At 40.3% G+C, this 17602-nt stretch overlaps 1 protein-coding gene across 2 annotated transcripts in view; it reads right to left on the bottom strand.

The window, feature by feature from the left end:
* LOC124414724 (hemicentin-2) overlaps nt 1-17602 on the bottom strand; it is a 142551-nt gene that overhangs the window by 56625 nt on the left and 68324 nt on the right. The window contains exons 3-4 of one of the 2 annotated variants that reach the window (XM_046895760.1): nt 1549-1945; nt 1059-1291 (exon numbers count right to left, since the gene is read on the bottom strand). In XM_046895760.1, the coding sequence (XP_046751716.1) occupies nt 1059-1291; nt 1549-1945 (630 nt within the window). Of the gene's footprint in view, nt 1-1058; nt 1295-1548; nt 1946-17602 lie in introns of both variants that reach the window. The other variant, XM_046895759.1, reaches the window with a different exon arrangement.

Genomic DNA, 17602 nt, shown 5'->3' on the forward strand with positions numbered 1-17602 from the left:
GCTCACGATAACATTTGAGAAGACAAAAGAGATCGAAACCCACACGAACCAACGTTTCTTCAAAAAGCTTCTTTTCTCGTCTCTCGGTTTAAATATATACCAACGACAAACGGGCATTGACCAAAATGCATGGCGTGTGCGATGATTTAATCGTAGATCTATCTAATCCATTATACGATCTAAAAACAGGTCTCTTGGTATTCTCCTTATGACCAGCCCATCCCACCCCATTTAGAATTCCCCGACTACCGCAAAGCTCCACCCTTGGAATGGAATACCTTGGACGTAAAAATAGAAAAAAGAAGCAGAGATGATCCGTAGGTGGTGGTTGATCCGTAGAAGTGGAAATGAAGAAAAAGATATGAAAGTGTATAGCTGACTGCAGACGTACGGCATTCTCTCCTGTGCACCACCACCACTCCCTTTTATACTCGGCCACTACTCCGCCTTCTCCATCAGCCATCAGCGATCCAGCATCCGTCGGACGCGCGAGAGCCCGACTCCTTCCTTCCTCACCCATGGAACTCCTCTAAGAGCGTCGATATCCGTCCGGAAGTACAATGTTCCTCTTCGTCTGACGTCCGTTGGTTCGATCAGTGATATATATACACGGACACACATATATCTTACCGATATCTCAGTGATCGATAGGAATGAAACGGATGGAGCCAAATCGTGCCCGGAAAGGAAGGTAAGGGAAGAAAGGGAATGGAAAGTGAGTCAGCCCTTGCGCTTTGGCGGGGTTTGAAAGCTGTGGAGGAATCGTCTGGTTTCTCCAACCACTACGAACTACTACCTAACCCTGAGCAAAATGTATGATCCACCTTAACGTGAATCTGAAGTCTAGAATAGACGTTAAATTCAATTCCTCGATTCGTCTAACACAGTATCTGTGATACACTGTGTATCCGGTGTCCCAAACCATGAAGGGACGCGATAACGAGATCAAAATATGACTCGAGATTCTTTTCTTGGTTGGTATAGAGAAAAAGACCGCAATAAGGGTTCAGGGTTTAGGGTACACGAAGAAAGAATCGTTGATGTCTTTATCCACTCACCCAAGACGACGAGCTTCACGGGTCTTCCGGCGAGGATCTTTCCCCTGTCGTCCTCCAGGGTGCAACCCCATGTTCCGTCGTCCTCTAGCCTGACGTTATCGATATGGAGAGCGGCGGTTGTCGAATCCCCGATGTACCTGTGCCCAGTACCGCTCATCTCGGTCCTCGTATCTATCGTGATCATGTCTACGGGATTGCCGTTGTGAACCCAGGTCGCAGGTCGGACTCTGTAGCTTCTGGAACAAACAGCACAATAGAAAACATCGATAAAGGTGGTGGTCGATTTGAATCTCGCTTGTGAAGTTCGTTTTTGAGGTTGCCTCAAATTCTGTTAATATTTTTCAAACTCGACTCTTCCAGATGCTGAGAATTCTATGGACTGCGTCGAAGGTGATTTATTTCCTAATTTCATCTTATGCTCGGACATCCAAACGGTATTTATCACAACAGATGTAAAATACAATAAAACTTTAACAAATTTTCTCCACACCTAGACGCCGGAAGTAGGAACTTGGAGTAATTCGCGTTTAGCTCGCAGGGTAGAACGACCTTGCGCTGGGGCTTGGCGACGATCTCGATGCCGGTTTGGGGGGAGCCCGAGGAGGTTCCCTGAGCCCTGGAAGTAACCGGGATCAAACCGAGAGGCCCGTTCGTTGGCCAGGGTTCCTCGTCGGGTGCCAAAAGAGCCGCAGGTTCAACCAGATCGTCGGAAATCACCGGTGACGAGATGTCGAAAACCGGCGTCAAGACGCCATTGGAGTTCGTAGTCGCCGATGTTGTGCTCGACGTCGTCGTCGTTGTCGTCGTCGTCGTCGTCGTCCTTCGCGCCCTTCGACTTCCCTCCTGCCGCCCTCGTAGAGCGAAAACCCCAGCTTCGTTCACGGAACCTGAAACGAAACGAAATAATTTGTCAGAGAAATTGAATTTCGTAGAGTGATCGAAGGGTCGTGAGTTCAATTTTGAGGATTCAAGATCTTGTGGTAAATTATCCACGAGTTATAGGGCGGAAAAAGGTTTTTCTAAATCGTAGAATCAAAATATATGATAACCTACAGATTATTGTCGAAAATAGTTTGGATTACTGTAAAAAAAAATCAGGATTCCTTAACTTTTCATGAGGCTGAGGTTAGAGTAACGTTAATGTACCGAAACGTAGAATGAAAAATCAGTATTTTGCCTCTTTAGAATACCTAAAAAAGTTGAATTTACAAGATCCAAGTTTCACGATGCTGTATCAACAATTTACTTTTTCACAAGTAATCCCAAAGTTGCAAAATAACGACATTTTACAACGTTACAAACTTCAGCCTTTAGCACTTTTCGCGGGTTCCAAAATTTCACCCAGAGGTTCCAAGTGATAATCTTGCAAAGTCCTTGTGTGTAAATGGTAGGTAGAAGGTTGAATTCAAATATCAAATTTCTATTCACACACACATCGACATACATACACGAGAAAAGAAAATTACTACCACCACTTCGTACCACACATCTACAGGGAGGATAGAGCACGTGCGATTCGTTTAGTATTCGGAAGCGAGTCCCTCTTTCCGGTTCTCTCAGAGGAGAAGCGTTTCCCCCGCGAGAGTCCCGTGGCTAAAATTAGGCCCTTAACTCGCGAAGCGCCGCGTCGCACGACTCGCGCCTTCGAATAAAATGGTAAATATTCCTCCTCGTCTCCACCATCTGCAGCTAAAGTAGCAGCAGCAGCAGTAGCAGCAGCAGTAGAAGCAGTAGAACGAAGGCGAGTCGAGTTAGCAACGTCGTCCTTGCCTCCGGAATTCGATAAAGTTGCGACAACGCCGTTCAGTTCCCAAACCTCGTTTCCGCCACTCCCTGCTGGGCCTTCTTCTTCCTCCTCTTCTCCTTTCTCCTTTTTCCGTTTCCTTGTTCTTCTTCTTCTTCGCCTCCAGGCCAAACGAACAGACAATGAAAAGCTAATTGTTACCGAAGTTTTCTTCTCTCACCCTCTACGACCAGTTGTCCTTGTCCTCCTTTATCAGCAAGCTTCCATCTTCCAACCGATTTGAACCGGTTTCCATTTCCTGGCACGTGTTATCGGCTATTCATCATCCCTCTCAATGTGTCAATCTAAAATCTTTCAATCGACTTTAAACACCTCCCGCAGGGTGAAAATATCAAACTATACTTTCAAGCACAGCTCTCTCATGTTCTATTCTTCTTATTCTCTTATAGTATCTCTCTCGATTCTTTTAATTCTTTACATCTGATGCACCAAAGAGAAGAGACCAGTTCTTCAATTCTTCTTGACACTCAAGCTGGTTATCGAAAGCTTGTGAGTGGCTACATTCCGTGCTCGAGACAGCAGCTTGCACAAAAGAATTTCATTGTCGTTGACACTGTAAGCTTACCTGCATACCTCGCGAGACAATAATAAAAGAAAATAGGTGTAACACTTGTGATTTATCGAGCGATTCGTAAAGGGTATAGAAAAATTCCGATACGTGTAGATAGATAGCTACAAGAATTTCCTCCACCTCCACCTCGCAGTAAGTGTAGTAATATGGCGCAAGCTCCAGCAGCTGATTCTGTTCATATTGTTATTATTCGACTGCACAGTAGGGCGTGAATTGCAACGTAGCGCGAAACTGCCGCATGCGGAAACCGGACGGGGGAGAACGGGCATTAACCGTTAAGCTGAATTCTGGCGTTAGTGTAACACCGCGTACCTACACACTGTCAAGGATGGAGGCAGCCGGCGCCATTTGACGGTGTTCGACACGGCCGCATGCATTATTCACGGTGCAGGGATGGCTGGCTGGCTATCCATCCCTAGTTTGTTACTGTAGACCACCCCTGATTAACGTACGTAACACAGTGTACAGTGTGCACGAATCTCTGCTCATCTAGTCGTGCACGGATAATCCTTTACTCGTTGTTGACTCCAACGAGTCGATTACTTTTCCAATTTCATACACTCTGATTAAAGAAATCACCGGAGGAGAGCTTTTCGTTTTTCAATTCTGTTGGAAGTAAAAAACTAAACTAGAATCGGTTCACCCCCTTTTCATGTATATACATGTATATGTATATTAGGGTGGCACACAAAAACCGACTATATTTTTTTTTTTTTTTTTTTTAGTCTCGTGTGACAAAATGTTAGTTTTTAATGTTTCAAAAGCCCACTCCAAAGGACAGCACAAAAAAAAAATTTTAAAAGGTCGCTCCAAATTTTTTTAAATGTCAAAGATCGTCAAAAAATTAAATTAAAAAAATTATATTTTCAGTATTTTGTTTCATTTTTAATTCATGTCGTGGTGTATTGTTATCGATTCTTTCTTACTAAATAGAAGAAAAACAATTTATGAAATTTTAATATGAATATTAAAAGGTCGCTCGAAAAAATCTAAAGAAATGCACCAAAAAAATTAAAAAAAAATTATGAGCGACCTTTCGAAATTCAAATTTTGAACTGAAATTTTCGAAAACTTATTTTTTTTTTGTCTATAAAATTATACCGTAACGAGAAAAAAAATTAAAACAAAAAAATATCGATTTTTGACTATTTCTGACGATTTAAAAAATGTGGAGCGACCTTTTAAAATTTTTTTTCGATCTGTCCTTTGAAGTGGGCTCTTGAAACATCAAAAACTAACATTATGTCACACGAGACTCAGAGAAAAAAAAAAAAAAATAGTCGGATTTTTTGCGCCACCCTAATATATATGTATGTATATAGTATGATAAATAATGAAGTGTTGATAGTGTAGAATAAGTATGAGGAGTGTGAGAGAAGCGAGTGGTGGTTCCTTGTATAAGATGAATGGTAGTTGGTGGGCAAGAGAGAGGTTACAATGGGTATAGGAAATAAATTAGATAAGAAATCGATACAAGATAGAGATAAGAGGTCTGTTATACAATTGGCGGCTGTGGGTTGCTGTCCGATAAAAAGAGAGTTATTGCCCGACTGTTTGTTCCTTCGGCGTTCGCTCGACTAGCCAGGACCAAGACATGCCACCCATCGGAAGGAAGGAAGGAAGGAAGGAAAGAACACGCGCGTCCATATTTCACCACGACGCCGAAGAGTATAAACGCGAAACGAGAAAACTACTATAATTGGACCGGACCCCATACGATACATGCAACCATTGCTGCTGACCGAAGGAAAAAATTCCATTCAATATTCAGCAAGGTTGGTGAAAAAGAAAAAAAAGGAAACCGTTCCAAATCACTACGTTGTAATACTTCATGTGAAATCTTCACCATGGATCATATCATGGATCATACGTTTCTAGAGTTTGATAAAAGTGGATACGCTACTCTACGTTAAACTTCTCAGCTTCCATGATGATGCAGTGCCAAGTTTTGCGAATCGCCTTATGGCTTGGTGAGCAAACAGGCGTGCCTAACTCGACGTCGTAAGTAAGAGTGGCAGGTACGGTAGCATCGACGTTGTTTTTATCACATTTATATCCATCCACCTGTACGAGAAGAAGAGTAAAGAAGAAGTAGAAGGAGGGGTGGATTGAGAAGGACGAAGATCACAAGGTTCACTCGAGTCGCACGTCCGTTCCGCGAATGGAGAAGGTGGAAATGCGGTTGTTGGAGAAGGAGGTCTCTCTCTTCTGGGTGTGTGTGTGTGTGTGTGTGTACTATATCGCCGGAATCGTCCTGTGAATGAATCTATCTGCCAAGAAATTCATGGCACGAACGGCTTTGATGGCGCTCGGAGTGATTCTCGCCCTCGGCGTCGGCACAGCCACGCCAAGCAGTCCTCGTCCTCGTCCTCGTCCTCATCCTCATCCTCCTTTCAGCACAGTAGTCGTCGTCACCTCGGGTCTCGCTCTTGTAGTACCTTGACGACGCTTTAAGCGGCTTAAGTGCCTCCCAGCAACCGCGGGACATTCGCTTGCTCTCTCCCTTATTCGACCACTAATATGACTTTATAAATGTAAGCACGAACGCGAGGGTCACTCGGGCTTCGGGATTTTGGAAAATATTCCAGAAGCCAATATTATAGGTATAAGAAGTAAAAGGATTATTTCTATGGATAAAACCCGAAAGAATATCCCTATAATATCACCCAACATGCATTATACTTTGCACGAGCCTCAGGCTAGTTGCAAAGTAAAAGTCCGTGTATAATCCACGTGTAAACGGTATAACGAGGCAGGTTAACGATCCTTTGAACCACCGCGTTTTATGAAAACTTTTCTTACCCCAGTTAAGTATGTAGGCGCTGTATATGTATAGATACTTTACGGTGGTTCGTAGGAAATTAAGAAACTACCTTGAGGGTGTCGACAGCCTCTCTTTAAAGCCTGTCACTTTCGGGTCGAGCGGGTTGCAGTTCAGTAGCTGTTAGTTTTCCGATTTTGCGGTGACATAGAGTGTTCTGTAGTGGTGGTGATGGTGGTGGTTGGTAACCAGCAAAGTAAGCAGCTTATAACGAGGTCTTCAACACTTTCTTAAACATACGTACATAGAACTTGATAAACGCAAGTGCACATTTTACATACATACAGTCGGCGAGTTTCAATGAAGATTAGGTACTTCATTTTTCTTGCTTAAACCATTCGTGAACCTGATTGTTTTTAATTCCTGAGGTTCGCGATAAAAGGGTACTTAAGACTTTTTACCGTTAATTGATCCATTTTTTCAACATCAACGTTTTACTTTTTCAATATATATCCTCATGTTTTTCGCGTATATATACAAAGGGGAAGAGAAATACGCCTTCTTATCTTTACGAGTGGCGAAAGGTCGTATAATGGCGTATACACCCTTAGGACACATGATATATATATATATATATATATATATATGCACACAGTAGATATACACCCACGTAACGCAATTTAATGCGGACAACCTCGCTGGACTCCGAAATCTTATATATACATATATATATATATATATATCATCGGATCAATGTCCGCGGCACGCATCGATCTCAACGGAATCCTCTCTTCCCTTCTCTTCTCTCCTCATCGCTTCTTCTTTGTTTCCTTGTCTCTCCATCATCCCTCTCACTCACATTTTCCCCTGCCGCTACTCGCTAAGGCATCTCTGGGAAATATCGACCCTCTCTCAAGCTCGAGAAGTTTAACCCTCTCACCCTGGATTTAATTTTTTTTTTTTTTTTCTTCCTCTCATTTCCTCCTTGTTTGAACGGTTTTATTGAAGTTTGCTTCGGGTTCTTCCCTTTCTTTTTCGTTTTCTCTCTCTCTCTCTCTCTCTCTCTCTCAAGTACATGTAGTATATACATATACTCTCTGCTTCTTTTTCTTCTTTTGAGGTTATAGATCGTTACAGATACATCCAACAAAGGTTATATATAAAAGAATATTATAATTGCAGTTAAACGTGTCCCGGTGATGGAGTTTTATCTTCGTTAATTACTTGGCCAAGGGATGATAAAAAGAAGAAGAAAAAATAAGGGGCGGGGGGGACGGCGATGAGACAAACAGAAGAATAACGAGAAGGGAAGGAAAAGGATAATCGGTGGGGTAATCAGAACGAGTTACCTGAATCTAAATTGCGTATGATATAATAAGAATTTTATATAAGATTGGAAAGAAGAAGGGACGATGAGGAGATGGAGTAATACAATAATAATAATAATAATAATGATAATAACAGTAAATTAATTTTAACGAAGTCATTATTTTATTCATCAATAACTTCTATCTCAAACGACCCGCAGGATTCCGACACGACGGTAATCACAACTACAATTGGAAAGGGGGGAGGAGGTTGAGTCGACCAACAACACCAGCAACAAAAACATAAACGAGAAAAAGGACAAGAACAAGAACAAGACGAGATGGAATGCACAAAAATATCATCTGAGACTTGCCTTTAGCCTCACCTTCGGCTCGGGTCTCAATCTTAGACGCAGTTTGGAATAGCCTACTTTTCTTCCCTAGGTACGTAATGTACTATTTCCCACATTTGAAACTTTTTTTCCCAAATGCAAAGTTATCGAGTTACGGAGTATGAGGTCTAAAATACCTACTCCTTAACCTATAACCTAAGGATAGCCTTTTTCACCTGCACCGCCTGGATCGGAAAGTACAATTTCCCCCTTTTTTTCGAGGGATGGAAAGTCGTACTTTCCGTACAGGTGTGATGAAAAATTGTATTTTTTGCTGACAATGAATTGATGGAAAATAATTATTTCACCATTTTCCAAAATGGAAACGCGCGTGCTGAATCGATTTTTGTGTGAAAAACTAGGTTCTCAAAATATTTCCCAACGTTCTGTAAATTATCTTCGTCGACTAATTGTAAAAGGAAAACATTTTCACTTCAGAGGTGAACGATGGACCCGGTCATCGTTTCGGAGCTGCGCTTCTTTTTTCACATCAATATTCATGTTATCAGATTCAATCCATTTTTCATCCGAAACACCTACATATATATGTATACGTATATATGTATATACACGTAGTCTATAGCTATATACCCGCCGTATTAATTTAATATTCATTTCATATTCATTTCAACCGAAGGGAAGATCATTGTTATTCCTACTTGAGGCGGTCCTGGACTCTTTTCATCTCGACTTAGTCCAACCCTCCACCCTCCACCCTCCACCCTTCTCCCTCATCGTATATAGGTACACACACATATACCATCTATATATACGTATGTACAGTAGCTCTACGTGTCTTGGTTATATCCCTCGCGTAATTATTCATAATTAAAACGAGATGGGTAGGCGAAAAGAATTTCTATATATATATATATATAATATACATATGCACACACACACACACATATTACGTACAGTATATAACAGTGTTATTAATCAACTGAAAATCGTCCTGAATGTATATAATGTATATATATATTATAACGCAATAAAAAAAAAAACGATGAAGAATATTTAAATACAAATGAATAAAATCCTCATCTTCTTCGGTATAAGATTGCTGTACAAGCAGATTTTTTATGAATATTCTTCCTCCCTTCTTTTCAACATTTTTTTTCCCCCGTAGAATATCCACCCTCTCTAATTTACGCAATCGGAGACCGCTTCGAAACGATTGCCTCGCATTTCTTCGACGGCGATATAAAATTACGGCGTATAATAATAATAATAATCAATGTCGATCGTCAACGAATATATATATATATATATATATATATATATTTATATACACCTATGTATGTACATACAAAAATAATTGATTTTCGAAAATGAGTTTCGGGGGTTAAGAAACGCATCGCGTTAAGGATCGCTGAAGACTTTCTCTCTCTCTCTCTCTCTCTCTCTCTCAGTTTTCCTAACCAGCGTTAATTGTTTCAAATATTGTAAAAGATCAAAAAGGTTAAGGTAAAAGGGGAAAATAAATAATTTCATTTTTCTCTTTACAGAATTTGATTACGAGCAAAAAAAAAAAAAAGGGAAAAAAACCATGAAATTCTATTCCCGAACTCTACTCTAGGAGTATTGAAAAATGTTTTGGGCTGAAATTCACCCTGAGTGACCAATTAGGGTTAATTACAATTTGACAAGAGGTCAACCTGTTACTGCGAAAGCCCGATATCGAAATTTTACGCTCGTTATGTCGTCGTTCACCCTTTGTTCACAATGTTCCGATATTCGTTCTCTCTCTCTCTCTCTCTCTCTCTCTCTCCCCGGTTGGCAGAGGCGCAAGAAGCGTCGGGGTGCCAGCGTTATTAATGAGACGCTGATGGTCCAGGTCGCAACGATCTATACGGTAGGCGACGTGTCGTCCGTGCCTAACGCCCTCCTCTCCTCTCCTCTCCTCTCCTCTCCTCTCTTTGCCACTGTACTGACTCCTTCCGCAGAGCGTTGGGTCATTTTTCTTTTTCATTACGTCGCGTGTCGACGAAGCGGATACCTGCTACTGACGAAAAGCTTGAAAGTAATATAACGACGAGGTCGACGTCGACGTCGACGTGGCCGACGAGGAGGATGAGGACGACTACGACGAAGAAAAGAGTGAGATGAAAAGATCGAGTTTAGGTTGTACTGAAAATTACTCGAGCGAAATAATCGCGATCAATTACACGCGGTGATGATAAATCGTTACAGAAAGAGCGAGCCTGTTTTTTTTTTTTTTTTTTTTTTTTTCCTTTTTCATATATGTATTACATATTGTATTGACCAGCTCGACATGTGAGCTAAAAGAAAGGAAGAGGGACGAGAAGAAAAAAAAAACACGCCGAAAGTTTTTTTCTTCGATGATTAAGCGTTTTTTTTTTCTCACCCCCGTTACAAGCACCTTGAACAGGGGAGAAACTAGTAAATAAACTGTAAAACGCACCTGAGATAACCTCTTCCAGAAGAAGAAGAAGAAGAAGAAGATGAAGAGAAGCACGAAAAAAAAAGAAGAATCTAAAATCGAAAAACCGTAAGGCAAATGCCGTTCGAATTATGATCATCCGCAAAATTTATGCATAGACGTGGTGATGCAGGATTACCAGGAGTTGAAAGAAGTCTTAAAATCAAGTGCGTGCGTGTGAAATATACATATATAGGGCATTCCACGTCAAGACAGTAACCCATGTACCGGATCCTCTTTGATTTTAATAATTTTTTAGCATAATGTTCATACCTAGCCAAAAAGGTCTCGGAATTTTTTTTTTCAGATTTTTCTAGCCACCGGTGAAATTTGAAACTTGAAAAAAAAAAAATCGAAAAACCAATTCCGAAAACGTCATTTCTTTCAATCTGACAAAGATTCGCACAGATTCTATGATTTTAAATGTGATTTTCAAGCACCACGCGATAATAGGATTTCAATATTTAGTTTTTCCATCTGGGAATTGGATTTTTTTTTTTTTTTTTTTTTTTCCCTTCACTATTCCCCGATCCAAACAGATCACGGAATCATGAAAATAATGTAATTCCTCAATCTATCTAGATCGACGGATATAAGAAATAAATAAAGCAAAAACGATTCCGACATGGAAAAACTAGAAAAAGTGCAAAAAAAAAAAACAAAAAAACAAAAAAAAAATACAGTAAACAATGCTGAGATTTCATTATCGTGTGTTGCTCAAAAATCACATTTCGAATCACAGAGTCGGTGTGAATATTTCCTTTTTTTTTTTTTTTTTTTTTTTTTTTTCAAGATTTAAGAGGAAAAAATGGCATTTTCATAACTGGCTTTGCGATTTTGTATAAATTTCATCAGTGGCTGAAGGGAAAATCCACGAAAAAAAATCCCGAAATCCTTTTGGCTTGATAAGAACATGATGCCAAAAAAATAGTAGGTACATGAGTTGCTAATTCGACGTGGAATGGCCCATATATATATACATCTACGAAGCTGCTGCTGCTGCTGCTGCTGCTGATCTTATTCCGTCAATTTTTCTCTCGTCCGTTTCACTCCGTCTAAACTATTCATAGGATAGTAAAATATAGGACGTGAAAGAGGGATGAAAAGGGGTTGGGGCGGGGGTGGAGGTTAGCTGTTGATCGTCGAAATCTCGTTACTCGAACTCACCACTAATGAACGCCAACGATCGCTGATAGACATTTCAGCCCGAGGGTTAGGGTTGGTTTCTAGGGGGTGTTTTTCTACGGGGAGTGAACGCTTGGTTATAGGAGTAGGTCGATCCGGCGTCGATTCCTCTCGCACCTTCAACTTCCAATCTCGAAAATCTCCGACTCGCGAGTCCATTACACCTGACCTCCCACCAGCAGCCTGAAGAAAGTAGGCAGCGTGGCGTCTCGGGGGTTGTTATTAATGGACAAGGGTTGATTTCGTGCCTTATATACCCTGTTCGTGACGAATTAACACAGAGAATTAGATATCCACCCTGCAACGTGAAAATTCTGCTGCTGCTGCATGACAAATTATAGTGATCAGATCGGCTGTCATCAATTGGCGAACATATTTTAGATATATTTTGGGGGGGGGGGGGGGGGGGGGGTTGATTCTACAGAAATCAGTTCTACAGAGCGATCGTTTCTGCATGAATATTTTTCTACAGGAAGAAAGTTGAAATTCGCATAAAAAATTATCCTGTATTATTTATTCTACATGAGAATTGTTATCCACAGAATTTTCTTTCTACTTTTTCTAATTTTTTTTCATAAATCATAGAGGATAATTTCTGATGCATACGTCAAGTTAATTCCGTTAGAAAAATATTCTGTAGATAAATATATTCATGTAGAAACGAATCTGTAGAACATTCGCTGTGTAGAACTGATTTCTGTAGAATCGAACCTCACTCTCTTTTTTTTCACCTCCCTCTCTCTCACTCTCTCTCTCTCTCTCTCTTTCTCTCCTTGTCTCTCGTTCTTTCACTTTCTTTTTATCTTGTAAAGTACAGAATATAGACTGGATTCCGGATTTTTTTTTTCCTCCAAAAAAAAAAAAAGTATTCAAACATTGGAGAGAAAAAAAAGAAGAGAAAAAAAAATTACTACGACTCTTATTTTAAAGTCCAAATAACATCTCTCTATCTTATCTTTCCTTTTTCTTTCTTACCCTAACATTTTAGGCGCAGAATCAACGAAACGCCGCGCCGCCCCGCCTCCGAATGGTGAGCGTAAAAATTTCCCCCCAAACTAAAAGAGAAAAATCTCTACGATATAATATATCGTAATAAGAGTGAAATAACGATTTAATAAATCTTTAAGAAAAATGAGAAGAAATGAAGGAAAAAAAAAAAAACATACACAAAATGAAGAAATCGCGCCCAGAAAAGAAGAGCTACACCTAATTTAATATTATACATACATTATACCCTAAGCGGATATAAGTGTTATATAAATTCCAAACAAAAAGTCGTTTCCCATCGATGTTGTATAACAGATTATATTATATATATATATATACATACGCATATACGTACCTATATTATATAATACATAATACTAATATAATGAACGTAAAAGCGTTGATGAAATTATACACCGCGAGAGGGGGGGGGGGGGGGGGGGAATTGTGATAGAAAAATATTGTGGCTATATATATATATTTTTTTTTTCCCTCTTTTGCATTTTCTTTTTCTCTCTCTCTCTCTCTCTCTCTTATAACTCACCGAATTGCTCACCGACTACTAACCGATCGATCGCTGACCCTTTCTCTCGATCTCGCGATATATTTCTTACAGCGTACTTATCAAGGCTTCAAGCGTCGATAATTGGGGAAAAAGTCTTCTTTTTTTTTTTTTGCTTTGATATTTGCAACGTCTTGGTCGGTAGGTAGGCAGGTATACATACGTATATACTGTAGTGTATAAAGGGAGTAAAAAAAAAGTCAGTCTTCAATCGACTTTTCCCTTCTTAATCTTCTAACCCTGGTGCCCGAAATTGGTAGCATCGAGAATTCAAGTATATAGTACGAATGTATGTATACATATATATATACACACACACACATATATATATATATATATATACACAGAAAGACTCAGGAATAAAAAGATATGGAGGACGAAGACGAGGGCTCGAAAAGCACCCTTAAAAAGCCGAAAGAATGAGAGAGGAAATAGGAGCGTATTAAGGTGAAAATACCGAACGGTTACTCTCCGAGAGACACAGAGAGAGAGAGAGAGAGAGAGAGAGAGAGAGAGAGAGAGAGAGAGAGACCGAAAGGCAATAAACTGCCGGTGGGTAATATTTACAGTTTTCCGATAACATAACGGGATGGACACGCCCCTTGTTATCGGGCAGCTACTGGAGAAAAATTCAAGAGCCGCGGGGTGCGAGTCAAGATTCGCGAAGCTTTCGTAGTTCTGCTCCTTGTTTGCACCCCCCTGTCTGACTGATATTATTATGGTTATGATTATCATTGTCATTATTATTATTTATTTATTTATTTATTTTTTGAACTTGTTTTTTTTTTTTTTTTTTTTTTTTATTTATTTATTTTTTCATTGCCATCGTCCAAAGAGGTTCCGGAGTTCGTGTTGGTGAGAAAGTAAGCTGATATTTACTGCGAATTTTTTGAAACCATTTGAAACCACGTTTTGTTTATAATAAAAATTTAACCTTCGTGTTGTGATGTTTCTTTAATTTTATAATAATAACCATGGTATGAAAAATACTTAAACTGATGATACTGATCATCCTCGAATCTCGGGAAAAAATATGACGTGATGAACTGATTGAAAACCGTGAAATATTAAAAAAGAAAAAAAAAAACGAAAAGCTCATATTTTGATAATTCAACACTTACAGGCCTTCTAAAATTGAAAAAACGGTGATTTTTTTTTTTTTTTTACTTTAACTCTCCAATGTTTCGTTGCGATAACGCAACGTTACTACCAACTTGAACCCCGTGGGAAATCAAGTACCTATACACACCACGTAGAGCACCACCCCATTGGATTTCACTTGTCTTTCTTCATAAGATCAATCACGATATACAGCGAGGGAATTCGAGATCGATTGTAATCGTGAATCGTAAAATGAGAATGAAAACGTTTTTCGAAATCTGTATCATCAATAACTCTATAAAGTAATTCTTATAAGTATAGAAGTCATTGACACGTTCAAAGACGAATTTTTCTAACCCTTTTCTTTAAAAAAAAAAAACAAATTATCAATTTACGGCACAAATTTTGAATCTCTTAACGACTAAAACCGATTATCATAGGGTTAGACACTAGAAATTTATGTTTTTTGTAATTTAACAACTTAGGATCAAACAGTTACAACCAAAAGAGGTCAACAATTGGAACACCTGCTACGGTACATTGAGAAAGGTTCAGGTCAACGAAAAAGGGAATATTCTCAGCTCTTGTACCTCTGACATCGTTTTGGCGACTGTAATACCAACCACCAAGCGGTAGGAAAAGTGAAAAACGAGAAGCGTTTAGGTAGGACAAATTGCCAGTCGTTGGTTATGTACGGTGATGGTGTTTCCGTCGGTTGTGTTGCGTCAGGCATCTAGGATCTAGGCGTTGTTCTTGTTCGTTCCTTCGTTCGGTCATCGTCAATAAATAACCTTTATTTTATTTTCTCTCTCTTTTTTTTCCAGCAGCAGTAGCAGCAGCAGCAGCAACAGCAGCAGGCGGGGGTTCTTTTATTCCTATTTCCTGATCCCGCCTCCTTTCCTTTCCTCTCCTTCGAATTCCTCCTTTCCCATTTTCCTTTCCCTTGAGTAAGAAACTGCCCATCCGCCCACCACCACCACCGCTACCCCCCGCAAGGAGAAACAACCCAAGACCGACGCCTAATCTTATTTGCACTCTTGCTAGGCTTCTCGGATTCCCCCAACCCCTGCAGACGCCAGGACGCCAGGACGCCGCGATGCCAGGATGCCAGGATGCCGTCGCCGCTTTGAAAATCTACGAGATATTTATTACCGCTTTACCCAGCTGCTGTATAGCTGCTGGTTCGTTTCTCCCTCGACTTCCAGAGGCAATCCGCCGTCGTTGCCTTTTTTATCTTTTCTTTTCTCTCTCTCTCTCTCTCTCTCTCTCTCTCTCCCTCTACCAATCAGCGGAGCTTTATTTCTTAACCTTCGTTTTTTTTTTTTTCAATTTTATTTGTGTTTTTTTTTTTTTTTTTTTTTTTATTCGATCAGTCATTCGTTTTATCCCCCAAATTTTACCGCAGTAATTATCTATACGGATAAATTCTATCACTTAGAAATTTACTACACATCGCGCGTTAATTATCATTCATCAATGTTTGTACAGAAGAATAATAAGCTTGAGTTTTTTTTTTTTTTTTTTTTTTTTTTTTTTTCAAAATATCTTTTATAAACCTTCCACCCTCGCGGAGGAACATCGATTTCTTTACATTAACCGTGGATTATTATTATTATTATTACTATTATTATTATTATCAAGCCTTAGTTATAGAATATTTAAAAAAAACTTTCAAAGCTCGAGGTAACGTAATTATTATAAAGAGCAGGAGAGTTTAGTTTGTTCCTGAATAACTCGGGAGTTCGAGAGAGCAGCGTCCTGTGTAAGTGTATAAAACCCTGCTCGTGTGAGGGATGGAAAGTGAAGGAGAGGAAAGGAGAGGGAAGGAGATGAGAGAAGAGGAAGGGTGAGTATAGGGTTTGGATCTGGATCGGGATCACGAATAAAGCCGAGATGCGAGAGAGAAAGGGTTTCAGGCAGGCAGCGAGGCGAAACGGCGGGGTTAATTCGTTAGGCCTCTTCGTCGGCGGCATGCGCGCCACTTTTCGCCGATTGTTTAATTTCCTTGGTGGATGGTTTGGTCGGTCGGTCGTTCGGTCCGATATTGAGACAGGAAAATGAACAAATTAGTGTTACATGGAACTCGGGCGTCGTCGTAGAAGCCCTGGAGGAGGAGTGTGAAAAGCCAGAGGGCCACATTCTGTTGCAGCTGTTAGTTCCAGGATCGCTTTGGCAAAGCGGGCGAAATTGGTTTAGAGTAGTTTCTGTAAAACGACGGCGTTACGGCAAGAAGGGAAAATTAGAGAAGAAGGAGAGAGAGAGAGAGAGAGAAAGAGAGAGAAATTTCTATGAGGAGGAGGAGGAGGGGGGATGACTGCGAGTCGGTTCGTGGGTGAAAAATTAAACTTTAAGTGAGTTAACTTCGCATCAGCTCGTCGAGTATGATATTCAAGGTGCGTACGTATATCCGTAATCCCCCTTCAGGTATGAAGAGATGAAGAAAAAAGGAAAGAGAAAAGAAGAGAGAGAGAGAAAATGAATGTAAAACGCGGTCGCGCGGTTGGGTCGAGGGTAGAATTTAAGGGGTAAATAGAGAAGAACGAAAACTGAGGGCAAAGTGTAAGGGGGGGTGGTGGGCAAGGTTCGCAGAAGGGAGCACATATACACAAAGAGAGAGAGAGAGAGATATATGAAAAGGCTAATGAATGAAATTTCGAAAGCTTTTAGTTTCAATTGAATTATTTCACTCGGCAAGTACCGTTTCTACCTTACACACCTATAATCGAGAGGCGGTAGGTACGTAGAACCGGAGGGAGGGGGGTGGCGTACGTTTTCAAAATAATTAGTCGAGAGCAGTAGCAGTAATGATCCCTCCCTCCCCCCCCCCCCCTACCTGCTCTTCGTTTCGGGGCCAGCCGGAATGGTGTCAGGCAATTCAACCCCGATCGTACAGAGCACATCAAAGAGAGGCTGCGTCGCGATTCATAAGGATATAAATATATGATTTACATTTCTGTGAATTTGTGTGCTTTTCTCGTTTTTATTCCATTTTTCGAACCATCAAGCCCTTTCCCATCGCCATTCAATGAGACCCTCCTGCATATCGATGGAATATCAGGATTAATTTATGAAAAGCGTACATCCATGTAATGGTGCATTCATTCCATCCACCCGACCATTTATTCCTCTCGTCTCGTTTTTATGCTGCTGCCGCTGTTAGCCGCCTCGCTCCGTCCATTGATAAAAATTATTATGCCATTCGCGAGATGAATATATGTATACCTATAACACGTATTGGATAGGGAGAGAGAGAGAGCTAACAACCTCTTGAATAAGAATAAATTAACCGCAGACTTTCAGGACCGAAACAACCCTGATAGAAATCTACAATATGCACAATACTAGTAATGCAAGGAAGATTCTGCGACGAGGTTCTACCTACTGCGCATGCGTAACCGTGAGAAATTTGAACTCCGCGATAACGCCACAGCGAT

Source organism: Diprion similis, chromosome 14 (genome assembly GCF_021155765.1).
Source record: "Diprion similis isolate iyDipSimi1 chromosome 14, iyDipSimi1.1, whole genome shotgun sequence".
NCBI classification, from domain to species: Eukaryota; Metazoa; Arthropoda; class Insecta; order Hymenoptera; family Diprionidae; genus Diprion; species Diprion similis.